At 33.7% G+C, this 25,401-nt stretch overlaps 1 protein-coding gene across 2 annotated transcripts; it reads left to right on the top strand.

The window, feature by feature from the left end:
- The first annotated feature begins 5,253 nt into the window (after nt 1-5,253).
- LOC105120456 (symplekin) lies at nt 5,254-24,541 on the top strand. 2 transcript variants are annotated; one of them, XM_011018654.1, is made up of 27 exons: nt 5,254-5,737; nt 5,984-6,143; nt 6,383-6,475; nt 7,005-7,107; nt 7,257-7,419; nt 12,024-12,192; nt 12,822-12,950; nt 13,066-13,641; nt 13,767-14,396; nt 14,546-14,614; nt 15,064-15,171; nt 15,249-15,494; nt 16,271-16,318; nt 16,479-16,622; nt 17,110-17,274; nt 17,379-17,441; nt 17,678-17,788; nt 17,914-17,997; nt 18,084-18,131; nt 19,060-19,134; nt 19,753-19,848; nt 20,403-20,483; nt 20,567-20,638; nt 22,739-22,783; nt 22,877-22,960; nt 23,061-23,164; nt 23,844-24,541. In XM_011018654.1, exons 1-27 carry the CDS (start codon nt 5,541-5,543, stop codon nt 23,956-23,958), a joined length of 3,978 nt encoding a protein of 1,325 aa, XP_011016956.1. In that variant the 5' UTR covers nt 5,254-5,540; the 3' UTR covers nt 23,959-24,541. The 2 variants fall into 2 exon arrangements, with proteins under 2 accessions (XP_011016956.1, XP_011016955.1); XM_011018653.1 differs by having other exon boundaries at nt 15,064-15,177.
- Nucleotides 24,542-25,401: the final 860 nt, after the last annotated feature.

Genomic DNA, 25,401 nt, shown 5'->3' with positions numbered 1-25,401 from the left:
ATGGGCCCTACGCCTTAGCCCAAAATAAATAAAACTATGCCTGGTGTTCTTGGGTCTAGAAGATGAAGGTGGCGTCAAAGGTTTTTATTAAAAAACAGCGAATGACACGTCATTTATTGTTATGTTTTATAATATGAATGAAAAAAAATATAGATTGGTAAATCACGAAAAAATATTAATTTTAATTACAGATTAAATAGAGAACTTGATTATGTTTATTATAAGAAGTAAAATATTGATGCAAATGTAAAATTTTGACCTGCTAACATGGGTAATTTTTTAATTGAATTACGTGACAATAAAATTAAATATTATTAGGAGATATAATGATTTAAATTCTATTATAAAAAAAATCATCAACATTCTCTTTTCTTATTGATGTATTTTTGTATTAACAGTATGGTTTATTGAATGAAAAATAAAAAAAAATGAAATATAAATTAGAAAACATTCTATTGATTTGAAATAAAAAGTTAAAAATATATCTTTCTTGTCCAAACTTTATTCTCTTATTTATATGTTTCTTTTTCTTTTTCTTCTTTTTATAAAAACATGTATTTTTTAATCTAAAATATTGTTTTAAATTAAAACCTATAAAATTTTTAAAAGAAAGTTTCAATTAAAAAGCACATAATCATAAATTGATAATTTTTAAACGAGATATTAAACAATATAAAATCTAGGAAAAACTATATAAAATTTTGCAATAAAAAATAATTTGATAAATATTCAATCCGTGTTGGATATTCCAGGGGGAAATCTTAAATAGATAAATATACTAAGTTGATATATAATTACTAAAAAAAATAGTTGTTAAGCTCTCATTAAAATTTATAATATTATTTTAAAATTATGGCAAAGTCAATTAATTATTTAAATATTCTACGAATAAATTTATTTTGAGTCAATTATATTATAATATATATATATATAAAACAGGGGCGCTTGGAAAAATGCCTAGCAAGCTGAGGCCGAAGAGATCCACCTCCCTCCGGGCCTGAAGAAAAAAAAAACAAACGGGTGCTCTTGAGCCTGGAAGGTTAAGCTGGTGACTAAGGTCCAAAGACGTGAATGGCACTTCATTCACTCGCGACATTTCTCAACTATCAAAGTTAACTCTGATTTTTAGAAAATCAATGTCCAAATTAGAGACTCTAAAAACCTAAATATTAAAATAATATTTACTAAAAAAAATGAAAACCTCACCATATGAACTCTAAAACACCATTACTAACTATGAAAATATATTTTTATCTGACAGAAAACCTTAAAATCAAAATAATTTAAAAATTATTTTTAAGTCTCGGTTCACCTTTCAAGATATCATTTAATAAAAAATCTATTTCCAAATAATTCTCCTCTTAAAAAAAATAAAAAAATGCGTCAAAATTATAGTTACTGGTTGTTGTAATTTGATCTTCTAGAGCTTTCTATCTCTCTCTCTCTCAATGACTTTATCTCTTTTTTTTAAGATATTTCAATACTATAATAATAATAATAATAACAATGATAAAATGAATTTGAGAATTAAAAAGTAAAAAACTTGAAAAAGAGTGATCAAATATGAAAAAAGTGAAACTTTAAATACCAACTTAACATCTCTACACCATCTGAAAAGTTTTTTAAAATTATTAATTTTGATCAATTTTAATTTTGAAGACAGCTTGCTTTTTTTGTAAAATTAAATTAAATTTAATATTAAAATATTTAATAACAGATGAAACACACAAGAACATATAAATTGAAGCACGTAACAATAAATAAAATCACGTCAACATGACTTGTATGAATGTAATTGAAAAAAAAAACAAAGTTTAATAATTAAGATGAAAAAATGTCAAATTTTTGAGCTACAGTAGATTAATTTTTTCTCCAGATTTTTTTTTTTTAAATCCTGAGTAAACCGAGCATAGCCCTCAAACTTTATTTTTTATTTTTTCTAATTCGACTGTCATGGTATTTTTTTTATCATTTCGTTTATGTTTCGTCCTTCAATCTACTTTAACATTGGGGCTGATAGTTTTAGTTTAAAAACGTGGCATGAATTCTAAACACATGGAAGATGACACTTGTCTTGAAAAATAAAACAATGATAATACAATTAATTTATTCGCTACAATTAAAAATTATTTTAAGAAAAACAAATTTCAATTTGGGTTATTGTTTCATGAAAACACTTTTTTATAAACCATGAACTTTTTTATATTTATTTAACTTTATGAAAGACGATCAATAAGAAGTGATTTTCAATCAACATCAGGACTTATACCTTCTTGAAGAAAAATGAATTTCTTCTCTCAGCTCTAGAAAACACTTTCTAATCTCTAACAAAAAAAAAAAAACTAAATTACTTTTAAAATCAAAATTTATTAAACTAGTATTCAAGGTTTTTTTATTTTGTATTTTCATACTGTGTTTTTAATAACAATCAAGTTGATTTATGATAAATTTAGTATTTTGATAAATATAAAATACAATTTAAAAATAAAAATATTTTTTTCCCTCTATTGATCTCGTGTTTCAGGCATATTGAAGGGTCTTTTGGGGTATTTTAGCTTTATAAGACGTTTTTAAGTGCAAATAAGTCAGAATTAGACTTTTTGACATCTAAATACATTGTACCTTGACTTATTGGCCACTAAATGTGAGAAATTGAACTGAGGATGACATGTTTGGAATTAAAAAAACATGAGGACGACGTGGCGATTCAATGATATATATTTTAAAAAAAATTATTCTTTTATTTTCTTATACCACAGCATTAGAATTCCTACAACATGCTTTTTTAAAATAAAAAAAAATCCTTTTCACATGGTGCTAGGTTTTAATTTTTTTAAAAATATTGTTATGGAAAAAAAGATATGTTTTTTCTAGAAAACAAAATGACTAATGAAAGAGGGCTTTGGATTTTTTTCTCATTAATTCAAATTACCTGAATTCTTGTTAATGCTTATTTTAATCGTGTAAGGTTTTCATTTGAAAAAATCATATTACATGAAAAAATATTTTCCAAGCTCAAGTGGTATCTCTCCAGAATCCCGAGCTTGTTTATCCTCGAAATGGACTTGGGAATGCAACCACTTAAATTATCCTGGGACAAGTCCCCGCGTGTAAAATAAAGGGCTTTCACATTTGGTATGTAAACAAGCATCCGATAATGCTTTCGACGGGAGTGATTAAAAAAACTAACAAACTAAGAAAACAAAATAAAAGATTCAAAAAACCAAACAAAAAAAACTGAATTAACTAATTAAAAAATAAAAAAAAAATAGGTTCAATTCAGTTTTTAAAGTTTAAAACTGATAAAACTAAATTGGTTCATCCTAGTCTAGTCAGCACCTAAAAAAACAAGTGTATATATAATGTTTTTTCTAACTTTAAACCCAAAGTGGCATTCCCTGACCATTTGCTCTCTGCATTTTTTCCTTCCCTTTACCTCTGCATCTCTTATTATATGGATCTTAACTAGCAAGCTCCCCTCTCGCAAAAGCACACATATAAATACTTACTTGATGAACCTCCTAGACTTCTCCTCAGCTTTCTTTTTTTTTCCTTCATCAAACTCGAACACATTAAATTTTCAACTCCAACAAGCTATAACTCACTTACAAGGAGCCTTTTCTGTTGTTATCAAAGCTTTCATGAAAAAAAATACAAGGTTGTAACCCCAAAAATTAATGCTAGTTATTATTAAATGGAATACTCCTAGCACAACAAAGAGAGATGTTGCAACAACAAAAAAATAAGGCATTCCTCTACATGCAAAAGCTTGTATCATGATTGATATCATGAAAAGATGTTTATAGGCATCAAAACAAGTCTTCTTGACAAGATTGGGCTGTTAAAAATAATTTTTTTTTAGAATTTGAGAACTGCTTATACCAAAACTGTTTCATTTTTTAGATTTTAAAGTTAGGGAACCGACCGGTTTGGAAGGAAAAAAATCTTACAGAACCAAAACTAGCTAGTTTAAACTAGTATTTAGTTCGGTTCAGCTCAAAATTTTGAAAAAAATAATAACCTTGAGTTAGTTATTTATTTTGATCGAGAACTGGACTAAACTGAAAATGCCTAGCCCTAGTTTGATTGGTTATGTTTTGAATTTATTACTTAAGAGTTACTAGTTCGAGTACTGTAAATTTTTTGGATGCTTACCTGATCTTTAATTTCAGAGCATCGAAAAATTAATTGAAGTGTACATAAACTAATCCAGACACCTACAATTATATAAAAAAAAATATTGCTTCAAATATTCAAAACTATTAAGTTTAGTGTGTGTTCGACAATGTGTTTCAAAAACGTTTTTGAAAAAAAATATTTTTTAAATTTTAAATTAATATATTTTTTATGTTTTTAAATCATTTTGGTATATTAATTTCAAAAATAATTTTTAAAAAATAAAAAATATTATTAATATAATTTTTTAATTAAAAAATATATAATTATAACCACATCCTCAAACACACACCATAACTCGACATTCTTAATTCAATATTGCTATGGGAAAAATTCAAGCATCTCAAACTAGACAAGGGATCCATTTTTGCTAGAACATGTTCAGTAAGATTGTTCCTTTAGCCCTACAAACAAGGCTTCCCGCATGCCCAAATCATCCCTTGAATTTGAGAATTTAGGGCGCAAGGGTCAGGATCTATAAAAGAAAAGAGAAAAGTTGAAAATGGTGGCCAGGTTTTATTTTTTAATTTAATGATAAAGTTGCAACATTTAAAATAAAAACTTTTTAGTTATTAAATAAATTACAATGGTAAATTTGCAAGAAATGAGATATATTTTGTTGTTTTTTCAGAAACATATCAAGGTGGTGGATGTCATTGAGGTTGAATTGTACTTTTTTTTAAAATCAATTATTTTTAGATTTTTTTATTTTAATATTTGATATCAAAAATAAATTTTTAAAAATAAAAAAAATATTATTTTAAGTAAAAAACAATTTTAAAAATAATCCCTATTATATTTTCAAATAAATACTAAATGTTAGTGTCAACAAAAAGAGTACGTAGAATTGTTGTTGTATTGCTCTTTTAAAATAATTGAAAGCTATTTTTGTTTTAAATTATTTTTAATATGTTAATATTAAAAATAAATTTTAAAAATATAAAATATTATTTTTATATATTTAAAAATATAAAATATTTCTTAAACACAATTTTTACCACATTATTTCTAATGAATTTCAACCTGCAACTTGGACCAAATAAACTATGTTAAAATGTAATCTTGCCAAATAAAAAATAAAAACGCACACACGCACAGTAACGCCGGGCCCTTTCACGCTCTGCAACGACATCGTCGTCGGCGTCCTCATCATTTTACCTATTTATAAAGCCAAAAAGCCCGATCCCAAAAGGTGTCAAACGCCAACATCTAAATCCCGCTGATTTCAAAAAATAAATCGAACTTTCAATTCCATGCCTTTTCTAGCGACAAAACCACATCTCTCTCTCTTCAAACCCTAACCCACCCATTCACTCCAAAATCAAAATCCCCGCTGTGTACAGAACCAAATTCTACGCTCAACAATGGCTTCAATGGACGAAGCGCTCTCTCTCCTCGCGGCAGCGAATTCTCACGGCGATTTGACCGTTAAGCTATCTTCTCTTAAGCAAGCCAAAGATGTTTTATTGTCACTCGAGCCGTCGTTGGCGGCTGAGCTTTTTCCTTCTTTAGTAGAACTGCAGTACTCGCCGGAGGGAATCGTCCGACAAAAGCTTGTCGAGTTAGTTTCGAAACCCTACTTTCTACGTTTTTTGGTCAATTCATCCTAATTTTTGTTATGGTTGCTCGAATTTGGTTGGTAATTGTGTGATCATGAGAGGTAGTTTTAGGGTTAGGGTTTCTTTGTAATAGTCAATATGCTTATGCATGCTAGCTTCATCATTTTGTTTTTGTGATTGATTGTTTATAGTAAAATGGCTAGACAAAATTTATTCCTGTGATTATTTTTATTTTATGTGGCTGTCAGGGTAATTGAAGAAATTGGTTTGAAAGCAATGGAGAATTGCTCAATACTAATACCTGTCTTATTGGGACTTTTAAGAGATAACGATTCTGTTGTTGCAAGGGAGTCTATTGTTAGTGGCACGCATTTATATTGTGGTGTTCTAGAGGAAATGGCACTGCAGGTATCTTTCTGTCTCTACCCAACTATCCCTTTACTGGGCGAAAAATCTGAAGTTCGATTCAACTTGGTTTGTTCTCATTTTGGATTTAGCTTATAAAGAAATTTTCCTTTATTTTGACAGACATTTCAATGTAATCCATCGTTTCTCTTGCTATTACTGAAATTCTTAATTGTTTTTTCTTAAAATGCTTTATTTTATCTTCGCACTTTTTTTATCATGCTTATTTTGGAAAATTACAGTGTCACCGGCGTGGTAAGGTTGAACGATGGCTCGAAGGACTATGGATATGGATGCTTAAGTTCAAGGATGCTGTCTTTGCAATTGCATTGGAGGTATGGCGTGAATATGGTTGTTTATTTGCAGATCTCACCACGTGCCAATTAATTCATGGTTAATGATGTTCTCATCGAATGGTACTTGGGTAACTTATTCCCTATAAATAAGTCGTGTTGTGTGTTTTCTTTCTTTGTTCTTTTTTTTTTTTTTGAGGGGGGGTGTTGTGTGGGTGTATGGGCCTTGTCACAAAAATTATCAATTCATTCGTCTGCCATTTGCTGTGTTTAGAAGAGCTAGCTAGCTTGTGAGCAATTGGATTTTTGGAACCTTCCTGCATGTTAACAGGCTGTAAGAAAGTTTCTTGTGCTTAAAGTAACTAGTCAAAACAACTGGCTGTAGACATGTGATATTATGTTATTCTGTTCAATGGTAGAGGGATTCTTCATTCATTGAACTGTTATAACATCAACTGCTGCTGCTATTGATTAAGTCAAATCTTTTCAACTTGAGGGAACTTTCTATTCCTTTGCACGAGGCATTTGAAAAATATTTAATAAACTGAATGTTGCTTTAATTTGACTGTAGCCTGGACCTATTGGGATAAAGTTGCTGGCGTTGAAATTTTTGGAAACGTACATCTTGCTTTTTACTACCGAGACCACTGATTCTGATAGACTTGTTGCAGAAGGTATTACATTCTGACCTTTAATTGTTTATTTCTGTAAGATGATTTGATTATGGTGTTTTCTGTCTGAAGTCTTTTCTTGACTTTGACCTGTGCTTTTCTTATAAAAGAAGTAATAGCCCTGCCTTCTGATTTGGCTCTAATTCCTATAGGAAGCAGACGGTTATTCAACATTTCATGGGTAGCTGGTGGGCATCCTGTTTTGGATCCAGTTTCTCTCATGTCAGATGCCAATAAGACACTTGTCATTCTTTTGGATTTTTTATGGTCGCCTGGTAGTCTTCCTGGTGCACTGATGATTGCTGTTGTCAATTGGTGAGCCACATGCTTTTAATAAATTTTTCTATATTAGTAAATGGACATGGATATAATAGGATGATAATGGTTCATTGCAATTTTTTTTTGTAGCTAAAAAAACCATAGATTTGATAGTTTTATGGTGCCTATCTTCTTTTGTGGTAACTCTTAAATTAACTGTGCCCTTCCCTTTTTCCATCTTTGCTACTTTCTTTCTTGATTGTTTTTGGGTAAATAGTTTCTTGACATTTTCTTTTGGAGTCTAAAGAGCCAAAACCTTGAAGTGTATCCCTTTATTTAGCTATAATGAGATATGTCAGCATCTGTGTTGTGGGATTACTATCAGAAATCTTATAGGTCTGTTGCTCTTTGTTGTCTTCTGGATGGTGTGGGTCATTCATTCTATCCATTTCAATGGATGGAAGGTCTAAAGGCTTTCCGAGCATCACAGGCTGCCTTCTTAAGAAGGGGAAAACTATTTGTAAAATGCCTACTTTTATAATTTATTTTTTTCACATTAATACCATATTTGTGCATGCATCTTTGTGCACCTAAATACTGCTCATACCCTATTAGTTGTTTTGTTTGTCTGGATATCCAGATGCATTCATCAATACCAGCCAGTTTTCATTCTCATTTGGTGTGTTCATGACATATAAAGCAACACCATTTTTTCGTACTTTATCCTAGCTCTTATGCATTCTGATATAAAAGTTAGAACATGCATACATATTTGTAGACACAAGCACTCACAAACAATATGCCACTTCTTTTTTCCCCCATATATGCAGAGTTGCAGACACACAGACACATGTGGACGTGCAATGTGCCATTTCCCCAATAATTACATCATGGGCTCATTTTCAATTTCACTGTGCCCTTTACCCTTCCAAAAACTTTTGCAGGCTTTTTTGCTGCATCTTTGAATTTTTTTCCTTATCCCAGCTGGCAGTTTAAGTAGCCATTAGTAGCCTCAGTGTGCCATATGAACGTGAACATTTTATTTCAATTATAGTAATTCAACCATGAATTTACCAGTTCTGATCTGTCAGGTTATCTTCCAATTCGAAAGCCTTGAATTTGTTATAGATGTAGGTAGTAAACTGCATTTTGCCTTGAGTTACATTATCTTCAAAATTTTGGAGGGATAACCAAAATTTGGAAACAGGTTGTAGTACAAGTTCAACTGCTTGTTTGCGGTATGATTGCAGCATGCTGACCTACTCTCTTATGACGAATTATTGGGCCTGGATACTGCTGCATTGGTGGTTCAGACAATGGGAGTTACAGGGCTAGACAATGTCTATGTTTTTTGGATACTTTCAAGCACCATTTGCCAAGTGATAGGAATGGTTAACTGATGGTAAATGATCTCCCCAGGTGCTGAGAAAGACTGGGTAGTCAAGCTACGCAGTTTAAGCTTTGTAAACTGTTAGAGAGACAATATGCTTTACAATTTTTTTGACAATGTTCTAGATATTTGAAAATGTACCTATTGTTTTGTTACAGTTAATGCACAATTCAACATCTTAATTAATTGAAATTATTTTTTAACTAGGGATTACCCTGCCAAACTTGCTATTCAATTATCACGGTTCCAAATTTCTATCAACTGTTTTAGCTGCACTGCATTTTTTTCATGAAGTTTATGTATATCTGCTGGTTTTATTGTCAGTAATAGTAACTCAGCTTATATAATCGAGTTCTGCCTCTTAGGTCATTGTCCATAATGTCAAATGTATTATCTATGTTCTGATGGCTTTTGAGATGGGTGTTGAATTTTTTCTTTGAAATTTTATTGTGCAATACATGCATCCTTGACTCTGGAACCAATCATTCTTTAAAAAATATTAGAAGTTTGCAAATGGGCCTTTGCCACCCAGCAGGACTATATGCAGAAAGGAAGACATCACAGCTATGGAACTTTTTTTGCTTGAATACTTTTCTCCAAAGTCAGTGAATGATTCTTAATTTGTTATGCTTCTAAAAGCTTCTGGAAAGAGTGGGTGAAAGGATGCATCAATATGACTATTTGGTGAACACTAATGGTCTTTCATTATCCTTGAAGTATTCACATGGATGGAAGTTTTATTTTGTTTCTGTTCTTGTGGATTGTAACTGAAGCAAATAAAGCAAATATGCTTGGAATTTTATATTTAACCATCAATAGAGATAGGAAATCAAAAACAGCACAAAAAGATTTTTGCAATGTATCTGTACTTAAAAAGCATGCTTGGAGTTTTGCTTCTTGCTGTCACTTGCAAATATCTCGGTGATGATGATGTTGTTGTTTAAGGGTTGCAAATGCTTAGTCTCTGTTTCTACGGTGTCATTTTCTTTGGTGATCTGCAGCTGCTAAATATTGTTTATACAGATGACTGTTTTGCTGAGTTTATTTCTTCAAATTGCAGTATTTGTACTTGGTGACCAGGTTTACATACATTATGAATGCATAGGCAAAGCTATTTGCTATTTTATTATGTTGGTATGAGAATGAGGTCCTTAATTGTTGTTATAGGGTATATTAAAGCCCAAAGAAGTATTGTGTGACAGGGATATAATGATAAAAGGGAAAGGAAATGCATGGAAGAATGGCAGACACGTTCCCTGTTGAACTCCATGAATTTATCAAAACAAATTCGTTTCCTCTTAAAATGAGGTTATCTTCAATGTTGAACAAAGATAAACTGTTTGAATGGACAGCCGCCGCTTCTTTCAAATATGTTCTCAAAATGTGAGGAATAATGTCATGTTTTTGATGAAATATACTAATGAAAGTGATGGTGTTCCCCCCTTTAGATACATGGCTGTATATTAGATGATAAAAATAAATGTAACTTATATCTAAAGATTTTTATGTGGTAGCATTGATACTTCGTATGCTGGATTACTGAAAAGCTTTCACATTATGTAGAAAAACTCACAAGGGCCATAGCATGACATTCTGTCATAGAACATGGTTTTGCAATAATATTGATGTTATGAAAACTTTGATTGAGGGTTTGTTTAAATGAATTGAATTCATTACTCTCATGCTACTTTCTTCTAGTTGTTATTGTAGTCATAGTTTGTTGTATACGATGGGATTGGATGTTTGGATGCATGATTGCAACTCCACATGCTATACACTGGTGTCTTTTCTTATTTTCAGAAGAGCAGGTAGATTTAACCAGACTAATTAAGTACTTTATGTTATTTTCTTGGATTCTCCCATGAGTAGATAACTCAGTTGATTATGTGCAGCAGTAAGCAGGAGCTCTCAAAATAGACTTCTTTGTCTATGAGATTTCATCATTTATAGCATCCATTCCTTTAGTGTTCATCAAGTTGTAATGCTGTGGAGTGTTCATTGGTTAATGTGGACCATCCCAATTCTAAATTCTTCATGACCTTTAAAGATAGTTTTATAGTTGTCCATTAGTTCTTATTGGAGACAAGCACACAATTTGAAAAGCTAAACATGAGTAGCTCTGAAGGGAACCTATCTTTTTTTACTATAAAGGAAAAGAAAAGTTGTTAGATTTTGTTGGTGGCTGATGCCAATGAAAGAGTTCAGAAGATTCAGTGACAGGAGATTTAGAGAGACTGTACCATACTTATGCATTGCAATGGGGGTGATAAATATTTCATCATTTGATTCTCCAAATGTCATAGAATATGGATTACCTTCATAAGTCTTTATGACAAGTCTTGAAAAAAGTTGAATGAACCCAAAAGGGGAGAGCTTAAGGACTAGCATGCATTAACCCTTTTCACTGTTTATGACAGCATAAAACAGATTAATGTTTATTTGGACTCGATTCTTACATGGAGTTAGTAATTCATTGTCAATGTTAATTGTTAATATGGTATTACAAGCCAGTTTGAGTTTCTGTTTAATTTCATACAGGGATTTTTTTTCTTTGAAAAATTCATACTGCGTATACAACATTATTGCTGGTCTGTGTTATTGTTCTAGGATGTCCATTTACTGCCCAGTCTGGTTGCCCTATAAACTTTTAAGAGTGTTGACCTTATTAAATCCAGCTAATGTGAATCTATCTACCTTTTCATATGGAGGATGTCTTATTCTGCTTTCTGGAATCTTGTTCCTTTCCTATTTGAATAAAATTTCCTTTTGTCTGCAATGGTTGTATAACTCTGTGCGTTTGAGGATTATAGTGAGCTCAATGATTGAGAACAGGGAAAGTTGTGGGTTTTCTGTGCACTTTGCCTTCAAATGACTGTCATCTTCTATCTTTTACTTGCTTTATATGCTCTACATGTGTTGTTCAAGCATTTCCTTGTGGTCTTTAGTATCGGATTTTTCTTTAAACTCTAATATATTTGTGGGGTAGAGTTGTGATGCACCCTTTTCATTTGTCTAAGCAATAGCTTCCCTTCCTAGCAATGTTTTCAGATTATGTTCCTTTTAATCATCCTTGTTTTCTATTTTTTGGTTTCCATTTTTCTTAAGTACTTTCATCTCAAGTCTCAATGAGTTTGTATGTGTCATTCATTAATATTCTTGGCATCATTTAGGTCCTTATTTTGTGTCTTTCTTAGATTTATCTCAAATTATTTTGTACACGGTATTATATTAGATTCTTCTGTATCTGATGACCTACTTATCTGTTTGACAGTCTTGCAGCTGTTGCGCGGAAGAGGGCGCTTCATTATGAGACTATTCTATCTGCCTTGCTTGATTTTGATCCAAAAGTTGAGAAGGGATGTCATGTTGCTAGTATCCAGTACTCTTTAAGAACTGCCTTTTTGGGATTCCTGCGGTGTACTTATCCAACCATCTTGGAGGTCAAGTTGCTTGACATTTTAACCTCTTTTTGATAAAAAAAAAATCCTTCTCACTTTGCATTACATGCCATTATTCAATAGGTCATTGTATACTAATTTACAGGTAAAAACCCTTTATCTTCATATTTTTTGTTCCTTAATTTTGAATATACATGCTTTATTTGAAAAAAATAAGTTCATTAAATTTTGAAACCACCAATTGTATCCCAATAAAATTAAAGGAATTTGAAAGTTAAGAAAACTACCAAATCATTAAATTCTTTGTTGTGGAGTTTATAAATAACTATTTCAGTCTCTCCCTTCCTTACTGCTGTTGGTTTTATGACAGTTATAGCTCTGCCTATCAATTCTATGTTTTAACCAGAATCTGCTGCTAATGTTGGTGCCACTTGCCAAATGCAAAATCTTTTAGCTCTTGTCATCCTGCACATGAAAGATTATTTGATGAGAGGTTATAGATTACAAACATAGTACTGTCCATATGTGGTCTTTAAGGATGAAACAGCAACACAAATAAAATGTTACCCTGCTTTGAAACTAGAATGAAGAAATCAATAATTGAGGGAAGTGGTATCAGAATTCTTTTATTTATCTTCACACTGACAATTCGGTTTTTATTTCATTTTCAGTCAAGGGATAAATTGTTAGGGGCTTTACGTGCAATGAATGCTGGGGATGCTGCTGAGCAAGCCATCCGGCAAGTTGATAAAATGATTAAAAATAATGAGCGCACTTCTCGTGAAGTCAGGTTTAGCAGGGTAATTACCCTTTCAAAACACTGTCCACCACAGCTGTAGTCGCTCTTGTTATTGTTGGAATTATAATCTTTCACTGAATTTTGATTGCCTTGTTTGATTTGTTTGTGATCCTTAGGATGATCAGCCGACAAGCCAACTGCCTGTTTCAGGAGATCAGCTCCGGAAAAGATCTGTGCCTATGGATAATGAAGAGCAAGCTAATGGTCATGAAATGGCTCAAAAGCGGAGCCGATATGGTCCTAACATTCTGTCAACTACACCAATCCAAATCAATGAATCTGGATCGGATTCTGTATTTGATAATGGCGCCTCTGCTAATGTTCATCTATCAGATAGTGATTTGACTCCTGCAGAACAAATGATTGCTATGATTGGTGCATTGCTTGCTGAAGGAGAGAGGGGTGCTGAATCACTTGAACTTCTTATTTCAAATATTCATCCTGATCTGCTTGCTGATATTGTCATTACTAATATGAAGCATTTGCCTAAGTCCTCCCCCCCTTTAACAAGGCTTGGCAGCTTGCCTCTGCAAAATTGCTCTTCAAGTAGTTCAGCACAGGCAGTGGCACCATCGGCTCCAGTTTCCTCTGCTCAAGGACCCATTCCAGTGGTTACTGCAGGCAATTTATCATTGTCTGATGCACCCGTTGTCAATAATTTCCCTGTAGATTCGAAACGTGATCCTAGAAGGGTATGCTCACTAGCCTATAATTATTTTTTTGCATGTTCCGGTATGCCCAGTCTATCTGAGTCACTTGTTGCTGGTTATATTGAATTATCCTTTATTTTCAAATAACTTGCTAGTTGCTTTCTCAGGATCCACGCCGCCTGGATCCACGTCGTACTGCTACATCAGTTGGAGTACCATCTGTTGCCATTGTGGATGACCATGGTGGAATGCAGCCTGAAATGGACAGCTCTGTTTCTTTAAGCAAGGCTTCTCCTCTTCCTGTGGTGACATCAGTTGAGAATCCTCCGGAACCTTATATTTCAAACAGCAAAATTGAGGACAAGAGTTTAGAAGGTCTACTGGTTTCTAAAACTGATCAAGTAAGCATGAGCGAGGAGGTTATCTGTAGACCTGAGGAAATTGTCCCCATGTCAGAGGCCAAAGCTTCTTCAGATCAAGCGTTTTCTCCTCCTCACACTTCTGAGGAGGGTGATGTTGTATTGAAGTTGTCAGATTTTGAAGTGGCATCTGGTGCTGACACGTCATCTGTGATGGAACCTGAGCAGCTTTCCCCAGATGTCTCAAACATATCTGTGCCTGAAGAGATCTGTCAAGTTGATTTACCTCAGCTTCCCCCATACGTTGAGCTCACTGAAGAACAGCAGAAAACTGTGAGACAGTTAGCAGTTGAACGGATTATTGAATCTTACAAGCATCTCTCTGGGACTGAATGCAGCGAGACACGAATGGCGGTACTTGCCCGATTAGTTGCTCAGGTATGGCCAATGTCGGCCTGCATGTAGTGTGCAGAATAATAGATTAGTATAAGCCAGATCAGGAGTTAAAGATTATAAGCACTGTTCGATGCAACCTGCTATCCTATATATAGTTGGTTTTTCAAAGTCGTAGTGTTGTTTTCTTTCAGATTGATGCAGATGATGATGTTGTTGTGATGCTGCAAAAACATGTTTTAGTGGATTACCGACAAAATAAGGTATTTTCTCTCTTGAACTAGCTGTTTCAACTTGTTTTGATGTATCTTCTATCGCTTCGTGTCTGGATGCTTTGAAATTTGTCTCAGAGTAGAATTCACTGTGATATCTTTTATGATGTGCATGAAAATTTGTAACTCTCTCTATCTAACATTCTCTCTGTGAGTGTGAGCTGATAATCATCAAAGTTGGTGCTGCAAAATGTTTGTGATGTCAAATCTTATAAAAATCTAGGAATTGCGCCTGCACTATTTTCAAGAAAAATAATACAACATTTAGTAGTGTTTTGTGAGTAAGTTTATGATCAATGAAATGTGTACTTTCTTACAAATTTGTTGCTATGAGTACATTTTTCATTATTGGAGTCAATAAGCTTATCGTCTTCTGTTTATTATTTCTTACCTTAATTTTCTGTGATCTAACTTTTCATGTTTTTTTTTTTTTTTGTCAGGGGCAAGAACTTGTGTTGCATTTTTTGTACCATCTACACTCTCTAACAATTTTAGATTCTGTTGGAAGTGCTTCATATGCTGCTGTTCTATATGAGAAATTCCTTTTGGTAGTGGTATGAATTTTTCTTCAGCGGTTTGTCTTAAATGACTTGTTTACAAATAATAATTTAATCTCTCAATACAGGCCAGATCTTTGTTGGATGCTTTTCCAGCTTCAGACAAGTCTTTTAGTAAACTTCTCGGTGAAGTTCCTTTCTTGCCTGAGTCCGCCTTCAAATTGTTAGACGATCTCTGCCACTGTGATATTTTTGATTCACATGAAAAAGAAGTTCGTGATGGTGAGCGAGTAACTCAGGGGCTAGGAGCTGTCTGGGGTTTGATTTTGGGGCGTCCAAACAACCGGCAGGCATTCTTAGATATAGCTTTGAAGGTAACTTGGCTACGCTAATCTATTGGCATTGAGTATGATTTGTATGTTTAAATTCATGCTTATGAAATGCTTCACTTTGAGTCAGTTATTCTCTGTGTGATATTGGAGGAGAGTGATTTGATGTGGACATTTTATAGGAATTCCAAAACATTCTCCGTTTGGTTCCTAAAACCCTTAGGTGTTCTTTGTATTTAAAATCCAGATAGCCTAATTTTGGATTATCTAAAGGCAAACTAATTCTGAAAGAAGGAAACCTTTCCAGTGGAGGGAGGTGTTAATGCAGATTGGAAACTTTTATGGGTTTCCTTGCCTGATATGGATTTCATTACTCTTTTTCTGTTGGTTGTCCATTATTATGAACAAGAAAAGTAAAACCTATTGCAAATATGAGATAATAAAGCTGGTGACTGAGGCCAACAATAGTTACATGAATCTGGTTATGTTATTCACTGTTTTTCAGTGAAAGCTGTTTTTTTGGCATAGCGTCATCACTGTTTTCTTTCACCCTGTCTGATGCATTTATGAATTATGGCAGATCAATCTTGTATAAGTATTTTATTTTTGCAAGTTGGTTTGGTTAAATTAGTCCAACTTTTATACTAAATTTTCCTGTCATTTTACACAAAAAGTTCCCTTACTGATGCTTTTTTTAATCTAATATGAAAAAAGAATTGGTGAAGCCCCACTAGAAGGCATTTTAGCAGCAATATGTAGAAAGTACTCCTATGTAACTATAAATAACATTTATTACTGATGCATTTATATCTTGATGGCAGTGTGCTGTTCATTCACAAGATGACATTCGATCGAAAGCTATCCGGCTGGTATGCTTCCCTTTTTGGCCGTCAAAACTGTTTACATTCTGCTAATGGACTTCAGAAGCTGTTGGCTTGAATTTTCATGTCAAACTGAATTTCATTTCTATCTCCACCTACAGTGAATGAAACTGGATCATTTGTTCTCCATCTATTTTGTTCTGGGCAGGTGGCAAACAAACTCTATCAGCTAAACTACATATCACAAAATATTGAGCAATTTGCAACAAATATGCTGCTCTCTGTTGTGGAACAGCATGCTTCAGATATCAAGCCTTCACAGTCAGTATCCACTGATCAAAGGGAAGGAGAGGTATGGAACATATGCTTTTTTTGACATATTCATATTTTATGTATTGAGGTCAATGCTATCTTAAATGTGGAGACTTCATTAATCCTATGGGGTGTCTGGAGGGATATGAATGTTGTATTTTGCTTCTATTGGGCCTTCAAATGTGAGCTATACACCCTGACTGGATGGATGGATTATTCCTCCAGATTGAAGGCATGTGCCATGATCAGAGGTATATAGTTATGCTCCTTCTATGCCCTTGAACAATTCAACAGTTCTGTGCTAGTTGCACCTATGACAGACCAGGAGAGTTGTATATACCTCGACAATATTTCTCTCCTTTTTTAACAGTTTCTAATCTGTTTAGCACGGTGGCGAACTAGTTCTTTTGGTACTTGAAGATAATATACCCCTGTTTAGGACTGTTGAGAACTTGGGGAAGAAAGGGATCTTTCATCAAAAGTGATTCTAAAACCAAAACATTTTTTCTGATGAAAATTCTTTGTAGGTGATAAGCCAGGAAGTGTCTGTAAGTGGTTCTCAAGTCTCAGAGACTGGAAATTGTGAAAATGACTCCATGAAGGGTGCACAACCATTAGTCCATAGTGTTTCGACCATGTCATTTCCTGAAGTGCAAAGACATATTTCTTTATTTTTTGCTTTATGTACAAAGGTTTGTCTATCTTGCACCATTTCTGTGACCTTCCACAGTTAATTTAAAATAGCCTTTTAATTTGAGGTTTTTCACGATGCTGACCAAGCTTTCTAATCTTTCAGAACCCTGGTCTCCTTCAAATTGTATTTGATATCTATGGACAAGCACCAAAAACTGTAAAACAGGTCTCTCTTTGTTCGTTTAATTAATTTTTGTAATTTTAATAGCTTGTAATGATGTGGTGACATGTGGCTATTGTCATGTAGAGGATAGACTTCCCAAGTGATTTCTTCTCTCTTTTTTGAATATATATGATCAAGTTACCTCTTCCTTCTTCTTTCTTTCCTGGCTGACAGAGTAAATGCTACTGCTCAAGCCATTATTTGTTCTGTACAGTTTTGACTTGCCTTTTGGAATGCAGGCTGTTCATCGCCATATTCCTGTTCTAATAAGGGCCCTAGGCTCATCTTATTCTGAGCTGCTTCGAATAATATCTGATCCACCAGAAGGATGTGAAAATCTTTTGATGCTGGTAACTTTCTTTTGGAGATTTTTTATGAAATCCTGTTCCATTTTTTACTCTTACGCTTCTATTTTCAGATTTTCTATTCATGACTGGTGCTGATTGTGGTTTTTTTTTTTTTTTTTTTTGGCTAGGTGCTGCAAATATTGACTCAAGAAACAACACCTTCTGTTAATCTGATAACCACGGTCAAACATTTATACGAAACTAAGTTAGAGGTTACTTTGAGAACCAAGCTTTTACAATTTCCAGCTTTAAATAACTGTCATATTGGTCCGTAACTCTGCTAAGCTTCCTCCTGCAGGATGCCACGATTCTTATTCCAATTTTATCTTCACTTTCGAAGAATGAGGTTAGCTCCATTATTTTTATCTTGCTTATATCTATATTATTTTATCAAGCACCTGCATGTTTGTTTGTGTCAATTAAATTCAGAAAGATGAAGTTGTGGACAGAAGTGTGGACTTAGAAACATAGAAATCATCCATTGTAACTTTTATGCTGCTGTGACATCTATATAATAGCCATCTTTTTGTGCCCTACAAATGAGTTAAAAAGATTCTCTATCTTTCTCAGGAAAAATGAGGACTAAGTGTTTTATCGAATTGGCTTCTTGTATAACTGAGTTTAACTTTTAATTTTTATATTTCAAATTTTATACATATTCATTTCCCTCTTCAGCTGTCCTCATTTTTTTCACTGTTAGAATTAGTTTCTGGGGCATGTGGATTGATGTTCTTAAACTTTGTGGTTCAATTTGTTGAGTAACATTACTAGAAAGAATATTTGCAATTATCTAAATGGTTTTAGAGTTGGTACGCCTGGGCCACTCTAGCAAATCTGTGGATTAACACACACTGTTTGTAAAACAGTCACTTGGTGACTTGTTCTTTCATTTGTATTGATCATTGTGTAGACTTTTGTCAGCATGTCATTTATTGATTATTGATACCAGAATTTCCGACTGGATCCATAGGAAACTGAAGACCAATGAAATTAAGAAGGAAAAATAGCTTCCAATCATACCAAAATGTCAGATCAGTTAAAAGGGTTAAATGCATTGACCCTCATATATAGGATTAATTTCTCAACCACAAGAAAGCAAATGTGTGCAAACCTCAGTTCAGTTAGTGTTGTTCTCTTTTTGCATGACATTCTAGATGGTCACTTTTAGTAATACTCACATCCTCCTTGTTTCGCAAAGTCTGGCTTGAATGCTACTGTCAAATTCTTGTAGGGTTTTATTAAATGTTTGGATGTTACTCATTTTATGATGGCAGGTTTTGCCTATTTTCCCTCGGCTTGTTGGACTTCCTATAGAAAAATTCCAGATGGCACTTGCTCATATTTTACAGGTTCTTGTGAAACTTTATATGTGATTTTATTTTTCTTGAACTATATATCATGCTTTACTGTTGCATGTTTTTTCTTAAAAACAACTTATCATGGAGAATCTAATTTTCACCCTTGTTGGTCACACTAATCTCCTTTATTTATAGGCTTCTTTGGATGTTTGGAGACTGAAATGGTATATGTCACTGGGCTTCACTTGCCCTATCACTCTTTGTGAGAAAATGATTTTTATGTAATTTCTCGAAAATCATTTGCTATAAAGGCTAAGTGGATTGTGGGAGTGGCACATTCACAACATATGGCCATTGAATTTTATACTTAACCAATGTTGGATAATATCATTTTTTTTCTAAAAAGGATAAATATAAATGATCCAGAACTGTAAACGATTCGGCTGCGGAACCTATTAAGTTTTAACAATTTCATTTTGAAGAATTTTGAACTCTGTAGATCTTGGAAGGCTTGGCTAATAATATGCACACAAATAGTATGGATGACTTGGCTGAGCCTTTGTTCTTTACACCAACTGCTTGAGCTTACAATAATCTGATTATACCTTTTCTCACCTTTTCCTTTATGAAGGCAAGAAAATTGCTTACTTTAAATAACTGTTCATACAGGGTTCAGCTCATACAGGTCCAGCTTTAACGCCAGCAGAAGTGTTGGTTGCCATCCATGATATTAATCCTAATAAAGATGGGCTTCCACTCAAAAAGGTAAATCCCAAGTTTCTGAATTAATAGTTTTCATCCTAAGAAAACATTCAATTTTTTTTCACCTGGTAAGCTATGATGAACTGTGAATTCTTATGTTTGCTGTAATGTCAACTGATATGGATGCTACTCATGCATCTTTTATGCCAAAACCTTTTTATTCAGTTTCTTGAGCATGTTGAATTGGGGAAGCATGAATCTAGTCATAGTTTTTACCCATGTATCAACTAAGACTTACCCTTTAATTGGGATTTGACATGAACACTTTTCAATGCATCTAAGATTTTTCTTTGGTCCAATATATTCTTGTGCAGCCGTTCTTACTTGTCCTATACTGCACCAACTCAACAAAACTATGTTTAAACTCTTACAACTTAGCTAATTGTATCCCTCATCGATGATTCATTAAACTGTGGCTCAAATTATGCTAACTTAATTACTTAATTGCTATGCTGAACTTACTTTTCTATTTGCTGAAGGTTTACAGGTTTTAAAGTAGATGTTCCTTTCAGTATATTGTTCTCCATGCTCTTAATTCTTCTGTTCTATGTATACAGATAACAGATGCCTGTTCAGCTTGTTTTGAGCAACGGACAGTTTTCACACAGCAGGTCCTGGCCAAGGCACTTAATCAGATGGTATATAAAGAACATCCCTCGCTCTCTGGATGATGAATGTTATATTTACTTGGATACTTGGAGTAACTGTATTTATGTGACAGGTCGATCAAACTCCTCTTCCTCTACTCTTTATGAGAACAGTTATTCAGGCAATTGATGCTTTTCCTTCATTGGTAAACCTTCATGTTTTATCTAATTTATTTGCCGCATTGCCATTTAAGCTTTATCATCCTGTTTGTAACCAAATCATATGCTGAATTGAATTGAATTCATAAGTAAATTTGAATTCAATTCATAACCTATTACAATTCATATGTTTGAAATAAAATATGAAACCATAGAATTGAATTCAATTATGCTGTTTGGAATACATGTGGAAATGAATTGAATTGACAATCTTGACTATCTTGTCCTTAATTTAGAAATCATTTTTGTTATAAAAATCATTTTTTTTTTGTTACAAGGACCATTATATTTATTTAAAATGACACAAAAATATAAGTATTTTTAAAAAAGATAATAGACTTATCTCATATTAATTGGTTATTAAACATTTATTGAAAAAAAATTCAAAAAATATATATTTGTTTAAAAAACTTATTCTAGAAATATCCAAACATAACCAAAAAGGAACTAGCTTACATTGTTCCAACACTTTCATTAAGATTGCATAAAAGAGCATCAATCCACTCACTCTTGCCTGAATTGGGAACCCCAGTTACAATTGTCAACTCTCATGGGGATTACCTGGTCAAAACACAAAAATTCAAAACTATAGGTTGTCTGCCATCATTCATAGACGTATTTCCAAAATTTACTATTTCATTGTAATTTAGAGAGTTTAGCTGCGGCATTAACTCCCTTCCAAAAGATGATATGAAAAGCACCTTATTTATCAGTTATTCTTTGTTTCTTTTTTCCTCTTTGTATTGAAGATTATAATATTCATGAAAACAGAATGAATCATTACAAGTAGGAGAATTTGGCATACTTCTATACAGTGCATTGGAGAATAAAATTAAGACTAAGAATATCCAACCACACTGAATATCAGACAAAGTGACAAACACTCCTTTCAAATCCCGGGAAATTCAGTTCTCTCTAACTGTGTCTCCCATATTTAGAACAATGAATGATTAACCCCCCCCCCCTACCCACACACACAAAAAAAAAAAAAAAAAGGTTCACCTCTATCTTGCAGTCCCTCTCCCTATTCACGGCACAAATTTCTCTGATTTACTGATACATAGTAATTTAGAAGAATTTAACTGAAGCATTAAATCCCTTCCAAGAGATAAAGGGAAAAACACCATCTTTGTTATCCCCTCACGCTCAGTCCAATCATGGGAATAGGCACGTGAACTAGGTCTTACCTTGAATGATTACATTTGGAATTCATCAGTTGGATAGATGCTGTTTTTGATATCTGGGAGAGATGGATCAACAAGATATTCTTTCTTCTGGGATAACTACTGGTGCATCGTTTAGCTTTGCCTTCCTTGGGGAATCTGAACCTGACAGTGGAGACCTGTTTTCATGTTTGACACATAGTAACTTAAAAGAATACATAGCATTTTTTGTCAATTACTTTCTCAGTTCACAATTTTTTCCTCTTCATAAAGAAGATTTCAATTTTTGGGAGAAAAGAAAGAGCATCTGGAATTACTGTGGCAAATCATATGGTCTTCCATCTGAGTAACTTTTGCACTTTTTTTATGATTTGGAATTCAAATTAATACTCTCACAAGGATTCCAAACATAATGATTGATTTAACCCTGTGAATTGAATTCAATTCACAGGGTTCCAAACAGCTTGTATACAAATCATCTCATACACCGGCTTCAAGGAATACTTTATGTATGCAGAAGTTTGGACCTAGAATGCTGCTGCAACAACACTACCAATAGTGTGTGTGTGTGGGATGGTAGGGAGTGAAGGAGGAAGGGTCCTGTGACTTTTTATTGGAGTTGAATTTGAATAATGACACAATTACATTTCATGGAAAGAAAAAAGATGGAGGGAGGGAACATGTTGTTGACTTTGTACTGCAGTTGAATCCCAGATAATGGTACAAGCACATACCAGGGAAAGAACAAGATGGAGAAATACTTGTGCTAATAGACTTAAACTCAAATCCTAAATTTGCAGCTCCTAGAGACATTCTACATTGTTGTGTTATTTAATGCATGGACACATTTTGTGGTCTGGATATTCTTATTATTTCATTTCAATAATTTACTTTTAATATATAACAATAATGCTTGCTCTCCAGGTTGATTTTGTTATGGAAATACTCTCCAAACTCGTGAGCAGACAGGTATGTTGACTGTACTTGAATGGAAATGACGATTATACTTGATCTGTTCGTGATTATGAGACAACTTGCCTCTTGTGCATACCATGTGTTTAGGTGTGGAAAATGCCAAAGTTGTGGGTTGGCTTCTTGAAATGTGTCTCTCAAACAAGGCCACATTCTTTTCAGGTTTTGTTGCAGGTATTTTTATATTTCTTGAAAATGGAGAATTTCTCCTTGTTTTTCTTTACTTTTCTGTTCATTCTCAAACTGCAGCTTTTCTTTTTATATTTGCTTGCAGCTACCTCCCCCGCAGCTTGAAAGTGCTCTGAACAAGCATGCTAACCTCAGAGGCCCTTTGGCTACTTATGCCAGCCAACTAAGTACAAAAACTTCTCTACCCAGGTACAATTCTAAAGGACCCAATCTATCACCCAGTTTGATCAGAGAATCTAGTAGACTCCTTTTTCATAGTGCTGTTATTTTTTTCAGTTTGCCTTTTGCAATGCTGCTGTTTTACTGAATTAAGAAGTTTATGATCTCCCAAGTGAAATGAGCATCTTAAAGTCTTGGATAATCCCCCTATCAGTGTCAAACATTTCTTGGCTTATTCCAGTCACTGCCCTTTCATTGGCCAAGGCTTTTGTGGATTTTCAGTTTTTGGAAATTATCCTTTCTGATTCCTAGTAATGTCTCCTGTATTGATGGTTGGAAAATAAATGATAATTTGAAGTTACAATTTATAAGTTAATTATATTGAGTTGCCAGGAACACTTCTTTGCTACCATAAATTGAATACACGATATATTGTTAGAATCACCTTTATGAAATCTTAACATTTGTTTCACTGGTTATACACATCAAGGGTGAGAGTTGTTAAGAGCTGTTCTTGCCTTTAAGCTTCTTTATGCTGAGGTGCTTTTAAATCAATGAAAAAGCACCTCAAAAGGTTTGTTTTTGGATGAACGATGACGAGGTTGCTTACATGTTTTGATGACCGACCCATGATTTTTTTTAGTCAATTTTGTTGCACTATATGTTGCAGATAAGGGTTTCATTTACTTCACTGCACTGCATTTTGCAGATCGACTCTTGCAATTCTTGGTCTTGTAAATGAACGGCACATGCAGCAGCTACCAATTTCATCTTTGCACCCTTCAAGCACAAGTTCTTCAGCTCATGGAGCGAACACCGCGTGATAATTAGCATGTTAGGAGTCAAGATTGACTAAGTGCACGGCAGAGCATCATGGGACCAATCTGGATGATGGTGTCCCATTCAGTAGGTCAACTTGCTAGGAAGGGAGATACAAATTGGCTGGCTAATAAAGTGACTGCTAAGCTCAGATGCTTCTGGCAAACTTGAATGAAGATTTAAGAGAAGTCAGCCTGGTGATGTGGGATGGTGTTGTTGGCTAGGAATTGCCTTCAAGAAACACCTCCCGCTCCGTTCCCTGCCATCCCCTCCCCCTTGTGCCATAATTGTAACCCCGTTTTTAAGAAAAAAAATTTCTGTAATTTATTCTTTGAAAATTTTGTTCTTCAATCCCTCTGTAATCCAGAGAATGCTTAGTGAACATGTGTAATGTCAGTCGGTATCCATGCTAAAACAGTTGGGGGGGCTATGATTTCAGATGGTTCTTCCTCTTCGGCCGAAGGAACACAGTAACTTGAAAAGGAAGAATGTGTATGAAGGCAATATAACATGGTATTTTTTAGCATAGAGCGTTGAACTACGTGGCCAAATTCGTTTATAATTCAGGTACCTTGAGTCATGACAGGATGACAGTATCTTTCGGTTTATTCCAGCTGTTGTCGCCAAAATTCCATCAAGAACCTCATGAGCTGCTAGGAGTTGGGCCTCGAATATGACTTCTAACCCATTTTCGTTTTAAACAACCTAACTAGCACTTAAAAGTTCTCCCTTCCTTAAAATGATGAATACTAATTAACCAGGGGGGAATTTCAGTTTTCCAGAATTTTGTTTTAAAAGATAAAGATTTTTCTTTAATTTTTTTATAAAATTAAAAAAATTAAATGGTTGTCTTTCAAATTGTACTTTTCTTTTTGTTTGGGGCGCATGTTTTCTGATCATCTCTTTTCTATTATTTTCAATTTAATTCAAATAAGGTTTTTGTTTTCTATTTTAGATAATCTGTGTTTAATAACATATTTTCTTAGGTTTTTCAAGAAAAACGTTCTTGAAAATAAATAAATAAAATTAAAGATACAAAAAAAAAAGTACTGTTTTTTTGAAAGTAATAGCAATCTAAATTATTTTTTCTAGATTTTTGTTGATTTGAACTTGTTCTGGGCCAAGGTAAATCTGCATCTTGTTTAATACTTGCATAGGCTAGAATGCCTTAAAGCATATCATATCCTCGCCGTTGTCCAGACACTTGCATTTAGCCATGGTGAAGGGGTCATCGAATCACTCACTGTATAGGTAAGATGAAGACAGTGAGGATAAAAAAATCAAAAACATGTTTTCCTGTAATTTTTACCCTCCAACTGCAAAAAATCATTTTAAAACTATCCCAGAGACAAGTGTATGTCTTTTTACTCAACCAAACATGTATCTGTTTTTGGATACTAACCATATGCAACCCTAGTGTATATTGAACAGTTTGACTCGTTCAATGT

This window comes from Populus euphratica, unplaced genomic scaffold (genome assembly GCF_000495115.2).
Source record: "Populus euphratica unplaced genomic scaffold, PopEup_1.0 scaffold6.1, whole genome shotgun sequence".
Lineage (NCBI taxonomy): Eukaryota > Viridiplantae > Streptophyta > Magnoliopsida > Malpighiales > Salicaceae > Populus > Populus euphratica.
The sequence above is the reverse complement of the archived record's forward strand: the minus strand, read 5'-3'. Positions and strand labels throughout refer to the sequence as shown.

Bases quoted from the DNA above. Each gene is read 5' to 3' on its own strand.
- LOC105120456 (XM_011018653.1), top strand. From the start codon at position 5,541: ATGGCTTCAATGGACGAAGCGCTCTCTCTCCTCGCGGCAGCGAATTCT. The intron at 16,623-17,109 runs GTATGGAACATA...AATTCTTTGTAG, and splicing joins CTGATCAAAGGGAAGGAGAG to GTGATAAGCCAGGAAGTGTC. The intron at 17,442-17,677 runs GTCTCTCTTTGT...TTTGGAATGCAG, and splicing joins CACCAAAAACTGTAAAACAG to GCTGTTCATCGCCATATTCC.